Source organism: Osmia bicornis, chromosome 1 (genome assembly GCF_907164935.1).
Source record: "Osmia bicornis bicornis chromosome 1, iOsmBic2.1, whole genome shotgun sequence".
NCBI lineage: Eukaryota > Metazoa > Arthropoda > Insecta > Hymenoptera > Megachilidae > Osmia > Osmia bicornis.
This window is the reverse complement of record NC_060216.1, coordinates 14,826,803-14,841,100: the sequence shown is the minus strand read 5'-3', so window position 1 is coordinate 14,841,100 and position 14,298 is coordinate 14,826,803. Positions and strand designations below refer to the sequence as shown.

At 31.3% G+C, this 14,298-nt stretch overlaps 3 protein-coding genes across 7 annotated transcripts; 2 read left to right on the top strand and 1 right to left on the bottom strand.

Moving 5' to 3' along the window:
* Window positions 1-5: 5 nt before the first annotated feature.
* LOC114870942 (short-chain specific acyl-CoA dehydrogenase, mitochondrial) lies at window positions 6-2,181 on the top strand. Its single transcript, XM_029176241.2, has 6 exons — window positions 6-91; window positions 278-521; window positions 600-699; window positions 798-1,465; window positions 1,539-1,762; window positions 1,822-2,181. The coding sequence occupies exons 2-6, from the start codon at window positions 500-502 to the stop codon at window positions 2,032-2,034; spliced, it is 1,227 nt and encodes a 408-aa protein (XP_029032074.1). The 5' UTR covers window positions 6-91; window positions 278-499; the 3' UTR covers window positions 2,035-2,181.
* A 930-nt stretch (window positions 2,182-3,111) lies between these two features.
* Window positions 3,112-6,074, bottom strand: LOC114870944 (phosphatidylinositol transfer protein alpha isoform). The gene is made up of 6 exons (XM_029176244.2): window positions 5,667-6,074; window positions 5,233-5,263; window positions 4,525-4,788; window positions 4,362-4,439; window positions 3,909-4,289; window positions 3,112-3,825 (listed from the first exon to the last, which is right to left on the bottom strand). Exons 1-6 carry the CDS (start codon window positions 5,681-5,683, stop codon window positions 3,781-3,783), a joined length of 816 nt encoding a protein of 271 aa, XP_029032077.1. The 5' UTR covers window positions 5,684-6,074; the 3' UTR covers window positions 3,112-3,780.
* A 378-nt stretch (window positions 6,075-6,452) lies between these two features.
* Window positions 6,453-14,225, top strand: LOC114883211 (E3 ubiquitin-protein ligase SH3RF3-like). Of its 5 annotated transcripts, XM_029200780.2 has the most exons (14): window positions 6,457-6,940; window positions 7,027-7,658; window positions 7,735-7,849; window positions 7,917-8,015; window positions 8,100-8,236; window positions 8,310-8,430; window positions 8,521-8,850; window positions 8,932-9,224; window positions 9,289-9,614; window positions 9,678-9,874; window positions 9,938-10,080; window positions 10,570-10,737; window positions 11,238-11,351; window positions 11,420-14,225. In XM_029200780.2, the coding sequence occupies exons 2-14, from the start codon at window positions 7,201-7,203 to the stop codon at window positions 11,601-11,603; spliced, it is 2,685 nt and encodes an 894-aa protein (XP_029056613.1). In that variant the 5' UTR covers window positions 6,457-6,940; window positions 7,027-7,200; the 3' UTR covers window positions 11,604-14,225. The 5 variants fall into 5 exon arrangements, with proteins under 5 accessions (XP_029056616.1, XP_029056613.1, XP_029056612.1 ...); XM_029200779.2 differs by having other exon boundaries at window positions 6,457-7,658; XM_029200782.2 differs by lacking the exon at window positions 6,457-6,940 and having other exon boundaries at window positions 7,458-7,658; window positions 7,973-8,015.
* The last annotated feature ends 73 nt before the right edge of the window (window positions 14,226-14,298 follow it).

The following is a 14,298-nucleotide window of genomic DNA, read 5'->3' as shown; positions in this document are numbered from 1 at the left end:
TATCTACGGGAACATACATATGTATTGATTGTTACCGTCGCTGTTGAAGATACCGCGGGAAAATACTTATTTTTTTTTCTATTCAGAATTTGTATGCAAATTTCATATGCTTTTAGCCGTTAAAAAAATTGTCTTTTAAAAATAAAATTATTGGTTTGAAAATTTAAATATAGTCAATTTGAGATATCTTTAATAGGAACAAAAAACTATTAGAGCTATTAATATTAATAAACTAGACATTGAAACTTTTTATTTTAAAAATAATTCTGTTTCGTAGATCTCATATGACACGGATTTTATTTACTTATACCGCATTGTGACCAGATACAACCAGATGCTATCACAAAGTCCACTCGCAACCGGATCTGTAGATTATATATGTATATATGTATAGGTATCCGGTGCTTATAAAGTACATAGTACATACAATATTAATAAACGTTGAAGAGTTTTAAGAGTTTATTGTTCTCACTGTTTACTGTTTTCACAGTTGATCAAAATGCATAAAATCAGATTCTTTGGTAAGTTTCCATAAAAAAAATACATGTTCAAGTACAAAACAAAACTGTTGATATAATTTTCTTTGTTTATTCAATAAGGAACACAAAATGTATCCACCGTATTTAATATTGTTACTCGGAATATTACTGGCCTTTCCATGCTACCAGAGACACATGTGATGCTTCAAAAGACATGCAAGTACTTATTATTTTATCTTTTAATTATAATTTGTAATTCCACATACATCATTTTCCTTTCCTATAAGGAATTATATAATTATGCAAATATTTTTGTAGAGACTTTGCAGAAGGAGAATTAAAGCCAATAGCTGCAGAAATTGATAAGAAACATCTTTATCCAAAAGACCAGATACAAAAGATGGGAGAATTAGGTTTAATGAGCATAGCAGTCCCTGAAAGTTTAGGTGGTACAGGGCTTGATTATTTGGCATATGCTATTGCACTGGAAGAAATATCCAGAGGTTGTGCCAGTGCAGGAGTTATAATGAGTGTAAATAATTCCCTGTATTTGGGACCAATAGAAAAGTTTGGCAGTAAGAATCAGAAAGAAAAATATGTTACTCCATTTACAACCGGTATAAAAATTGGATGTTTTGCCCTTAGCGAGCCTGGTAATGGTAGTGATGCAGGTGCTGCTTCTACTACTGCCACAAAAAATGGAATTAATTATATAATAAATGGTACAAAGTCATGGATAACAAATGCATATGAATCAGATGCAGCTGTTGTATTTGCAACCACTGATAAATCCAAAAAGCATAAAGGCATAAGTGCTTTTATTGTTGATAAGCCAACAAAAGGTTTTGCTGTTGGTAAAAAAGAGGATAAATTGGGTATTCGTGGTAGCAGCACCTGTTCATTATACTTTGAAGATTGTGAATTGCCGGATGACAATTTGTTAGGAGAACCAGGGATGGGTTTTAAAATAGCAATGATGACTTTAGGTATGGAGAAAATAAATATACGTGTATAAATGCAACATTTGAAAGTATAGTAATTAAATTATATGATTTCTAGATTCTGGCAGGATAGGTATCGCTGCCCAGGCTTTAGGTATAGCTCAAGCGTCGCTCGATTGTGCAATTGAGTATGCATCAAAACGACAAGCATTTGGTAACCCTATTATCAAGTTACAGGCAATTCAACAAAAAATTGCTGATATGGCACTGAAATTAGAAAGTTCAAGATTATTAACATGGCGTGCAGCTGTGCTCAAAGACAATGGCAAACCGTTTACAAAGGTATAATGAAAATATGATTATACGAGAGTAGATAATGCCTGATGACCTTTTGTTTGTAGGAAGCTGCCATGGCAAAGTTGTCGGCATCCGAGACAGCTACTTTTTGCAGTCATCAGTGTATACAAATTTTAGGTGGGATGGGTTACGTTACCGATATGCCGGCAGAACGTCATTACAGAGATGCGCGTATAACTGAAATTTACGAGGGTACTTCAGAAATACAGAGACTGGTTATAGCTGGAAACGTTGTTAAAGAATACAATCTGAACTGAAATTATTAAATGTAACAGATGTAACTATTTTACTAAGATTTTTGTGTGCGAGCAAATATTTTTTATACGTTTTCTTCGATTTTTATACATATATAATATATTTTTTCATTATACGAGAAAGAAGTCAATAAATTTTATACGCTATGACTTATAGTTTTATTGGTTTCTTTTTCTCATAATGATATTTTATGACACAAAATATATATGTATATATGTAAGTATGCAAAATACAATTATGCATGTATTCATATATACATATGTTAACTCCTTGGCAGCATTATAGGAATGTCTACCTATGATTCCTACCCTGCTTCTTATGGGGTTATATAGCTAACAGACTGTCTGTTAAAGTAATACTAACGCATAGAGGTGATAAACACTGCCCACAGTGAGATTTTATTTAAAAATCTCCATTAATATCGAAACCTGACGAGATCGCACATGAAACTTAAATGCTAAAATTCACAACTGACCAGCATAAATGTCAGATACTCTTTGCATTGCGATCTCGAAAAATTAATAATTACTTTATCTAGATTGCACTTCTAAAACTATCTTAAATGCTACAGAATAGATCCTAGTTTAACAGGTAACAATATACATATAATTTGTGCAAACGACAATTACAATTCTTTTTCCAACTATATTTTAATTTAATCATTTTTTTTCTTGCATAAGCGAACATGTTGGATATGATATTATAGTTAGGTTTAATTTGTTTTACAGATATCTATTGGAATGCAAAGAAATATATAGGTATTTATAACATTTCAATTTGAATTTCTTTGTATGCCGTTTTTTTTTTATATACAATAATGTACCCTTTCAGCATTTACCAACTTTCACAGCTAAGTATTTGTCTCCCCCTTCCTCTGTATGTGCACGTGTAATGTGGGTATATGTTTGTGTGTGTGTGTGTGTATATATATGTCAGATACTGACTTTACATAATTATTTTCACAAACCGATGTTAGTGTAATAATTGAAAATTTATCAAGTTGATTTTGATTCAAATGTATTTTTATACTTTTTATTCTTGAATCAAAAATATGTAATATAAGAGAAGTATAACTACTATAAATTACTAATCATTTGTTATTTTATTTCATCTGATAGTAATAGTGAACCGTTAGTAAATTACCACAAAATTAGTTTTCATTCGCAAAAGTGCCAAAATACTTTCGTTTAATTTTTTTTGGGGGGTTATTGTACATTGTATAACTGGGCTTAAAGAATTGTAGATCATACCATGATGTTCCCTTTCTCAAAGTAAAAACCAATAAGTCTAAAATCAAGCTATAGGTTTATTATCAGACTCGCGATTTCTGTGTTAAGTATTCTTGTTTATATATAGTAAGCATTCTGAACAGCTTATTCATAAATTTTAATATCGAACTACTATGGTGTTAAATAACAGTTACATCTTTTTCCACCTATATTGATTTTTATCGAACTGTACTCTTTTTTTTATATATTTTTACATCATATAGATTAAACTGACTTATCAGTTCTTTCTCTCATTATTGGCTATATTATAATCTTTGACTGTAGATATATTTATCTAAAACGTTTGTAAATGTAAATAAATTAAAATTGTAAGTAATCGTAATAGACACTGAATCTAGACACTTAAGTTCTGGAAATTGTCCCGATCCTGCAGGATCGCCTATGACAAAACGTATGTGAATTTATTTAAGATGTATAAGGAAATTAATTTAACCATTCATAACAGAAGCTGTCAAAGCCTCAATCATCAGCTCGCATACCCCTTACTTCTCCTTGATGTCTTTGCTGAAAAATTTAAATACGTTTTTTTATTAATAATACGCTGTGATCAACGATCGCGTTAATGTAACTTTAAAAAAATTATTTACCCTGTCCAATTCTTCTTTCGTACTTTCTTCAATTGCTCTAATATCTTCCATACTCAAACCGTACCAACGGTCTATCCAACAAAACACTTGCCTATGAAAATTGGTAAAGAGACGCCTTTCTGCTTTCTGAATAAAACTTTCGACACGGTTTTGTAGACCAAACCATTTAAATTCACAAGTGACTAATTTATAGCATGTCATCACAGGTTGAACATTATTCTTCCATTCTTTACCGACAAGCGGACCCCGGTTTGTTTTTACAGATTTAAATTTAGTTGGATCCTCATCCTCTTTATAATCAGCACTTGCAATTGGATCATTCGCAATATCTATATGTACCACTTCTCTCATTTTTAACTTATCAGGAGGTAATTCATGAACCTACAAATTAAGAAATGAAAAATATAAAGCACATTATTAGAATTGTGTACTTTTTAAAATTGTTATACATACATTATGTTGATTTCCAACATCATCAATGTGAAATGATTCTATCATAATTACAAAATTTTCCTTCATGTATCCAGGATTCTGTACAGAAAATAATAAGGTGTAAATATACAAAATAGAAAATTACAAAAAAAAAGGAATATTCATAGCATCAGATTATACTTACGGTTATAACAGTTTTGCAATAAGGATAAGCATTCCAAGCTTCTTCATGAATTTCCAAGGAGTTCTTTGGCAGCATAATACGGATAAAAGCAGGCACTTTACTAGCTAAATGATAAATCTTGTACGTGTATTGACCTGAAGAATATTTTCCACCAAGCAAAGGATAATCTGTGAATGGCTCATTTTTTAGCACTTCTATACCCTCTCCACCGCCAGTATTATTTTTACTGGCTTCTGCTACAGAGTACAGCTGAGCCACTTGATACTGCCATAAAGCAAATCACATTTTATGATACATTATACGCATTATTATAAACTAATGATAATATAAATTCATTAAAGTAGGCAAGATTTACAAAACACAGAAGCTAACAATAATGAATATATGAATATCTAAATAATTAAAACTCAAATTTGATGGAATTGGATAAAAGAAAAACATATATTACATCACAACAGTGACTGAATATAAATGTGATAAAATTAATGATCTGTCAATATCTTAGACATGATGAACATAAAATTCAAAACATAACATTGAAATTAAACACATGCTTCAAAATAAATGTCAATTAAATGAGTTGCAAATTTTGCCAATTACACTGCACTGATGTAAAGCTAATTTCAGTTAGTTTTTCTTTTTCTAATGAAACAACACATTTCAAAATGGGTCATTATAATAAGACCTTGCTGTTCATCAAATACATACCTCTTCAACTGTAAGAGGCAAAGTGACACGGCTGTAACAAAAGAAATAAATAAAATACATTTATGATCTATCAGTTAAATAAATGAAAAAAAAGATCTACATATCTATAAGTAATGGCCTTGAGTACACTCAAGTACGAAATTAAGTATTATTCACCAGGTACCAAGAATCGAGTGATAGATAATAACGTAAATCGAATGATCATTTTGAGTGGATTTATTTATCAGTTGAAACGAAAATGAAATTGTTCACTTCATAACAAAATTTCGGTTACACGGATGGCAAGGGATGAAAGAGCATCCCTCTTTCCCCTCCAATCCCACCCGCTGTTAAAGATTAGTAACCATATCCAGAGAATCGGTTTTAAATGTACGACCAGTAACCATCTCCCGCGTTACATTAAAGAAAATATGAAAAAAATCATAATAACTTACAATTCTTTGATAAGCATTTTAACGAGCAGAGCACATGGGCTGTAGTAATTTCAGTGCGACCACACAGAACAACCCTTGCTTTAGCAAATTCACTCGTGTTATCTCAACCCGCAGTCATACGCATACAACGGCGCCGACTTCTCAACCGACTGGCACACACTTGAATCACTGAGTAGACACCAGACAGCCGCACAACTACCAAAAAGCACATATACTTGCGCACACGTGTACATCAAATTTCCCCACTCTTATCTCACAGGCACTTTGCAAATGACGTCATGCTTATATGCAATTTAGTCCGCATGCGCATTTATCATCTACCAAGCTTGCAATTATCTAGTCTGGGATTTTTGAGTAGAATTTTTTGCACAAAAGTGTCAATTATATAAAGTATTGTTACTTATTTATTCCTCATATAACACAATGTACTAATTCCACTTAAATTGTATTAAAAACTTGCTGTTTATATAAAAACAATACTTTTAATGAAAATTGATAATAGAAATCTATAACAAATCATAAGCGTTAATAATTAATACGCTGTTTTTAGTTGCTACAGTATTTAATATATGATTGTTATATAATAAACTTAATTACATAATAACTTAATAAGGAGGTATTAGAATGCAACATATTATTATTTTCAAAAATAGATGATCATTTTGAATGGCTACTTTTTATCTGAATATAATCTATATCAAAACACTAATTAATTTAAAAAAACACTAGTATAATTACTAATATTAAGTTAGTAACACTGTATACCAGTGACTATGGTCACTGGCAATATTCAAGTTGTTGAGTGTTTCTAAATGCACACCTTGCAGTCGCATCTATAAAATATAAGATCAGCGATCCTTTTATAAGTGCTATACCTGCAATTTTATGGAAAAGTTTAATGCATTAAATTTCAACGAAAATTCAAGAGTTTCTCTAAGGTTCATTCAAATAATAACGATATATTGTTTATATTTATAAATTATCAGATGCAAGTATATACATTTTATTCGTTTATATTAAACATTTCTTCATAGTGACATTTTTAGTTGCACAATATATGCATACAAAAGTAGGTGTGTATGTGTATCGTGTAACAGTGTTGGCTTGTTTTAAAATCGACTGTAATCGACGAGGTCCGATTGATCGATATGCTTCTGTATGTGTGTGACGAAATGTACTGAAATGACAGCGCGCATACTGACGCGCCTTAGAATATTTCGTTTGCGAAGAATGAAAAGATGGAAGAGTAGTTGGAAAGTTACAAAAAAGATCAAGTAACATGTCTATGAATTCTTATCCGTGCTGGGTTTATCGGTGGACTATTATGCTGATCTGAGTTTTGGTGTTTCCTGTTGTATAGTCGTGAAGTACGTCAGGTGTATGGCAATTTGTGGGAGCACCAAAACCAGGACGCGTGGGAAGATCCGAGAAGCAGGAAGAAGTACGTTCCACATAAACGGAAATAAACGAGAAGATTAAAGAACAAAAAAACAAACGCAACACCGAAAGTGAACGTTTGAAACCAAAAGTCAGAATGGACGAATGTACTCTGAATGATTTGTTAGAATGCTCGGTGTGTCTCGAGCGACTAGATACATCGAGCAAAGTACTTCCCTGCCAACATACTTTTTGTAAAAAATGTTTGGAGGAAATAGTCAATACTCATCGCGAATTGCGTTGCCCCGAATGTCGCGTTTTAGTTGATGCTAAAGTGGACGATTTACCTCCAAATGTATTGCTTATGCGCATTCTAGAAGGAATGCGCAATGCTGCTCCTAAATCAACAAAAACTGTAACTAAAAGTAATTCAGGATCTCAAAGACTTTTTGGCGGTCATCAGATTACATCAACTACCAGTGTAACTACTAATCCTACTCCTAATGCGTTCACAAGTGAACCAATTCGACATGCAAGTGCTACAGCTAAACAAGTTCAACTACATAGTCAAACGTATGGCAGAGCAATTTATGATTACATGTCTAAAGTTCCAGGGTAATTTTATGATCCCCTTAAACATTGTTCTATTCATTTGTGGAACCATTATTTCATTAATTACTTTATGTTTCAGGGATTTATCTTTTAAGAAGGGTGACATTGTTATTCTTCGCAAAAAAATTGATAACAACTGGTATTTTGGAGAAAGTGCTAACAGTCATGGAGTTTTCCCTCTATCTTATGTTCAGGTATTTAAAAATATCAATAACATTAAAAGTATTCTATTAATATAATAAGTTTACATTAATGTCATAGGTAATGACACCATTAACACCACATGTACCTCAGTGCAAAGCTCTCTATGATTTTAGAATGACTAATGATGATGAAGATGGTTGTCTTACATTTAATAAGGTATCCAAATGTATCCTTATATATTTATTTTTTCATAAATTTGTAAGAAATACTTTAGAATTTCTTCCAAAAATATTTTTACAGGGTGAAGTGATTAGTGTTATTAGAAGAGTTGATGAAAATTGGGCAGAAGGCAAGCTTTTGGATAGAATTGGCATATTTCCATTGGCATTTGTTGAACTGAACAGTGTAGCACGAGCGTTAATGAAACTTTCAACAAAGTAATTTTATCATTTATGCTGTAAACATAATATTTCAATTTTAAATTGATCTAATTATATTCTTTCTAACCAGCACTCAGCCGGGTCCATCGAGAGTAGCACCTCCTACTCCTACAAACGAAGAAACTACCCCCTTAATACCGACCGACCATTCCCGTAATATACAACAGAATCTACGACGGCCCTTACTTGTGGTATTACAGCTTATTTATTAATTTTTAAATTTCTGTATAAGTTGAAATCACTCTTTCGATATATCTTAAGACAAATGTATCTTTTAACAGGGACAAATGAATCCTTTAACAGTTTCTGACACAATTTCAAACGTGTCATCGGGCGGTAGTTCTTCAACTACAACTTCGAATACTCCGAATAGTTCTACTACATCTAGCAGTTCTAGTACTGCCCCAAGTAGTCCCAGTAGCCCGGCAACATCTCCTCCCGCAGTTGGAAGTAGACATAACGTTAAGCGTCACAGCTTTACTGCTATCAATACTGGTCATCAGACTCATCCACATCATAGACACAGCGCTGAAATACTTAGCCCTCCGGTAGATAATGCTGTTGGTAGCAGCAATAATGGTTGCAACAACGATTCATTTTCTCCTGCACAGGTGTTAACTTATTCTTTTTCGTGATAGCAATACCTGGAATCTTTGAATATATATTTACATTGTATTATCTTTTTTTTTCAGATCAGTACCAGTGCTGCAGATCACAATCTTCGGCATAGACGAAGCGGTAGCAGCGATCTCGCTCTCGCACAGGCATCGCAAGGTTTATCCTCTACTACACCTGGAAACTCTAATTTACCAGCAGCATATATAGCACTGTATCCGTATAAACCTCAGAAAGCAGATGAACTAGAGTTAAGAAAAGGTGGCATTTATATGGTAACAGAACGTTGTCAAGATGGATGGTTCAAGGGGACTTCGAATCGTACACAAAAGTGTGGAGTCTTTCCTGGGAACTATGTTGCACCTGCTAAGTATGTAAAATATTTATAGTATAAATATGTAATATCTTGTTTTTAAATTATAACATTTTTATAGATGTCAACGCGGCTTATGCCGAGGATCGCCAAGTACAGGACAGCAACAAAATTTTTCATCATCAACGAGTCAAAATAATACCGAGTCACGAATGACTGTGACATATACCAAAAGTAAAGGACCTGCTCCTCAACCTTATAATCCGCGTACATTGTTACCTCCAGAATTGCCACCACGAGCTATTAGTCCATCCTCGGTGGTGTCATCATCTTGGCACGGTCAAAGTCAAACGCAGAGTCAAGAAAATGGACCATCGCGGTGTAACGATCAAAATCCTGTGAATCCTCTTGGACGTAGTCACAGCGCTGTGATGTCATCAAATATCTGTATGTAATAATTGTTTAAAACACACTGGTTCAATATGTGTAAAGTGTGTTTCTTCGTTTCAGCTTCTCCTGGTAAACAGGTAACTTTGCCGCAATCGTTAACCACCACAACTACTATCGCTGGTATCAGCAATAGTGCCACTGCCACTGCCACCGCCTCTTCCATCACCAATGAAATGAATAAAAGTCCGAACAATACTTTACGCGCAGTTGCTTCTCCTTCCGCTGGATCTGTTATTGCATCTAAAAATACTGAGAAGGTATATTCACATGTTTTTATTTTATTGGTACCAGCGAGTAATTATAATAATTTCAAATTGTAGCAAAAAGAAAAGAAAGATAAGTGCGTCTCCTTGATGCGTCGATTAACGAATATCAAAAAATCCAAGTCACCACCTCCTACTACATATTCAATGGACAATCCTGTCTTCGATGACGGTAATTCCATCAACCCAGTACACGTTCGGTAAGATTTTTTTTCTTCTATTGTTACAACAATGAAAAAACTTCGTGCTTTATGCAATTGTAATCTGTTAATTCAACGCGTTAAAGTTATGCTACAAATAAAGTATTAAAATAGAATAATTCTGAATAATCTGCATGTTAATGGCATACTCGATGTTTTATTAACAAGCCGCATGTTTCGTTATTCAGAATCATTTACATGTTCATGTACTTACATGTAAAATATGTGTATTGTTGTATATGTACTCTTATTATGTGTTACGTAACTATTAAAATCACTGCATGATTTTTAGTATTAGCCACACAGATATAATTGAAGAACTCAATTATACATAGTATGCAAAATAGTGTAACTTCTTAATTGTTTCTCTTATTCACTTCCTATTTTTTTTTCTTTTTTTTTGGTTTTTGTTTAATGCAATGCGAGCTGCACGTGTTGAATTATTTGTCTAATTCTACACGGGGGGTGGGTGGGTATATTTAAAATTAGATCGGGATCTTGTCCAAGTCAGTTGCTACAGGTGGGAGCTACACAGGAATTAAATGCTTCAAACAACCATCATCGTTTGTGTCCAGGCACTGTGCAGGGACACGTCACGTCTTCACAAAGACTTAAATTCAAGGAGAGACCATCTTTATCGGTCTCAATCTTCCAGAGGTTAGTTGTTATTTATAAATATCAAATACATGATTGACGAGCAGAATAAGTGAAAAAAATTAACGATTACAGTAAAAAAAATTATCTATCTTAATATATCTACCCAGCTGATACGTAAAGTGGAAGTTGTTTGTTATTTTTTATTCAAATAATCTGTGTGTAATAATTGTGTGACGTACATGTCTAATAATATTAACATTTATAATTACATATATATATAATCTTGCTATACATAGGTAAGTATGTTAATGAAACTTTAGAAACATTAAAATTGCACAGTTACATTGATAGCATTAAAGTGTTAGATTTTGTGCCTGTTGTATGTATGTACTTACGTTTCACAGCTATTGTTATTGGTTTTGTTTTTTCCTTTTCAATTGTATATTTTCATTGCATGTTAAGTACACGTGCGTTTAACGTATAACTATTGTATATAGTTATTAAATATTCGTAACGAGTTAAAAGACATCTTGATTTTCGTTTATTCTTATCATTAACAGATCCAACGAATCTGGGGGAATGGCGTGTACACCGGTAGGAAACCATCACCGTAAAAGTAACTCCTTAGATGCTGGTATGGGAAAACAAATAAAGCAACAACCTTCTCGTGAACGGTATGATATATATTTAATTTTTATTATATTATTTATTGACTTTCAATTAATTGAAATTTATTTTTCAGAGAACGAGTATATAGATTCCGTTGTATTGTGCCATATCCGCCTAACAGTGAATTTGAATTAGAACTTCGAGTGGGAGACATTATTTATGTACATAAAAAGCGTGATGATGGCTGGTATAAGGGTACTCAGCAAAGAACTGGTCGTACAGGACTTTTCCCAGCAAGTTTCGTCGAAGCCTTCTGAGATACAGCTCAAAATCATCTGGTATTAGAGACTTGTATATAACTTCGCACAACTTGAAAGTGACTTATGATAAAGTTACTTTGTAAGCTTATTAATGATATAATCGATAGGAGGGTAAGTAAGAAGAGTACGATTCAAATTGTGTAACTGATTTACACTTCAGTGCATTAAACAATGCACTGAACTTTCACTTACATACTATATGTAGTAAGTTTCCATAATTGTTTGTTATAATTACAACAACAAAAATTGTTTAAATCATAGAACGCACTAAGCATATTGAAATTCTTCAACGTGCATACTGCCATTTGTTAAGAGAAGAAAAGATTAAACAAAGTACGGAATTGTACTTTGTCAATACTGCCATTTGAACAAAAATATTAAAAATAATGTAATACTCTCTATTGTTCTTATTAGTATAAAATCAGCTTCATTAGTTAGAGTATACCGAAAGAATCTTTGTTCATATGTATAAGTATCTTCAGAACAAAATGGGTAAAACGGCATTATTTTTACATAATTTGAAATGTTATTGAATTACGTGTTATTATTGCATATATTTTTACTGATTTTGTGCAACACATTTTTTGTTTCACAAAAATTTTATGAACAAATTAGCATATTATAATTAATATAAATCTTACTAAGTTGTTGTTTTTCAAAGATATGTAGACAATATTTTGTGATATAAAATTGTATAAATTTTTAATAATTTTACCATTTTACTGTTTTTTTTTTTTGTCTTAATGTGGTCAGCTTTGAAAAATATTTTTTTACAAATGTATGCTTCGTCTTAATATTTATGATTCAAAGTATACATATAAAATATTTTCTTGGGGGTAAGTTAATTGTTAACATCCCTCTTTTTATACAGAAATATGTAAGTTTGAGAAATCATTTTGAATGACATAAAAACGTTTCTATTAAACATGTGGTTGTCAAAGACTGGCCTATATTTTTACATTAGTTAAGTAGTTATCAGCAGAAAAATTAATTATATAATTAATGTTTTTAGTAACATTATCTTTATATTTATACCATACAAATGAACGTGTATCTCTTGATTGATGTGGAGACGATGTACATGTTCGTTCAGGATAACAAATCACATCGTTAAAAGCCAATTTCATGTAATTATATTATTATAGGGAATTATAAGTATCAATTGACGAGCTTCCAGAGGCCGAATAATATCAGTATTTAGATGGAAACTTGTTACTTTCCCACATAATGTTATTTACAATCATGCACAAATATCTATAAGTAAAATTTCACATATGTTGACATTTTTATTTTTACACTACAAGTATGTTAATTTTTAACTAATGCTTACCATTCATAGATTACATAAGAATGTGTAAAGATAATTATATAATACCATCAGTTTTATAAAATTTAGCAAGCATTCATAAGTCTGAACATGTATTGTCCTTCTACATATGTTGTAATTTATTTAATTTATAAATTCATGTTTTATATTATGAAAAAATGTTTTATAGAAATTAACTATTATACGTGTACGTATATACACAAGCGCACATATGCGCATTCGATGTAGAAATAAGATTATGGAAGAAGAAAAGAATGGTATTACACGGCATGAACCAGTGATGCCATTTAATTTTGTTTTACTGTTTCTCTGATAGCAATATATTTTAGTATATTTTTTTTTCGACTTTCAATAAATTTGAACTTTATTTTGATTATAAAATAATTCATATTTTATATTTGAAATAAATCCCTTTATTTTTTTCCAATACACAATTTTCTTTTCTTCTTCCTCTGGTACTAAAGAAAGATATGTTTTATCATATTTAGCAATATAAATACACAGTATAAAATGTATTTATATCCTATGTGTTTTATATAATATAAAACTAAGTAATTTATTATTATTAATAACGATAATACCTTATAAAAGGAACATTACTTCATTATAGCAGATAAATTTCAAATAATAATACAACTAGTAATAATATACATTGATGTATGTGGTAATGAAATTTTATCAAAATTTGTAACGTGTATGATTTATTCAGTCATACATTTTATATGATTTACCTATTTTCGTTTGAAGCATGACAAATACATCTAAAAATAAGCAGCATGCAGAATGAGTGTTGCCTATAATTGTAAATAAAATACAATATCCACAGTAAAAGCTTAAACATTCTTTATGATATTCTACTGCAATAAATAGTAAAATCAAAGATATTGTACTCGGTTTTTCATATGTATAATTTCTGTACAAGAAAATTTTTGTAATAGCAACATTGTTCAAAAATTAATCATTTGTACACAAGCAATAACTAAATTAATTTTTGTTAAGCATTAATGTAATATTTTTGTCCTTCCATTAGGATAAATATTTTTACCTGTTGATTATTAGTTGTACATATTATTTAGTAATTTATATTTTGCCACAAACTATCATAGCAAATTTCTTTAGATATTGCACCCAATATAATTTAGAAGCCATAAAATTAACATTTAAGTATTAAATAAAACGTGTAGTAAGCTTCTACAAGTAGCTGTTGTAAAATATTATATTTAAAAGTAATTTTTCCCCTATGACACTGTAATTGATTCATTATTAATAAACTTTATTATATATGAAAAAGAGATTCAATGATTATGTTAATACTAGTAGAGTGAAATTAATTTCTTTTTCATAGAACTGTGTAATTGTAACGTA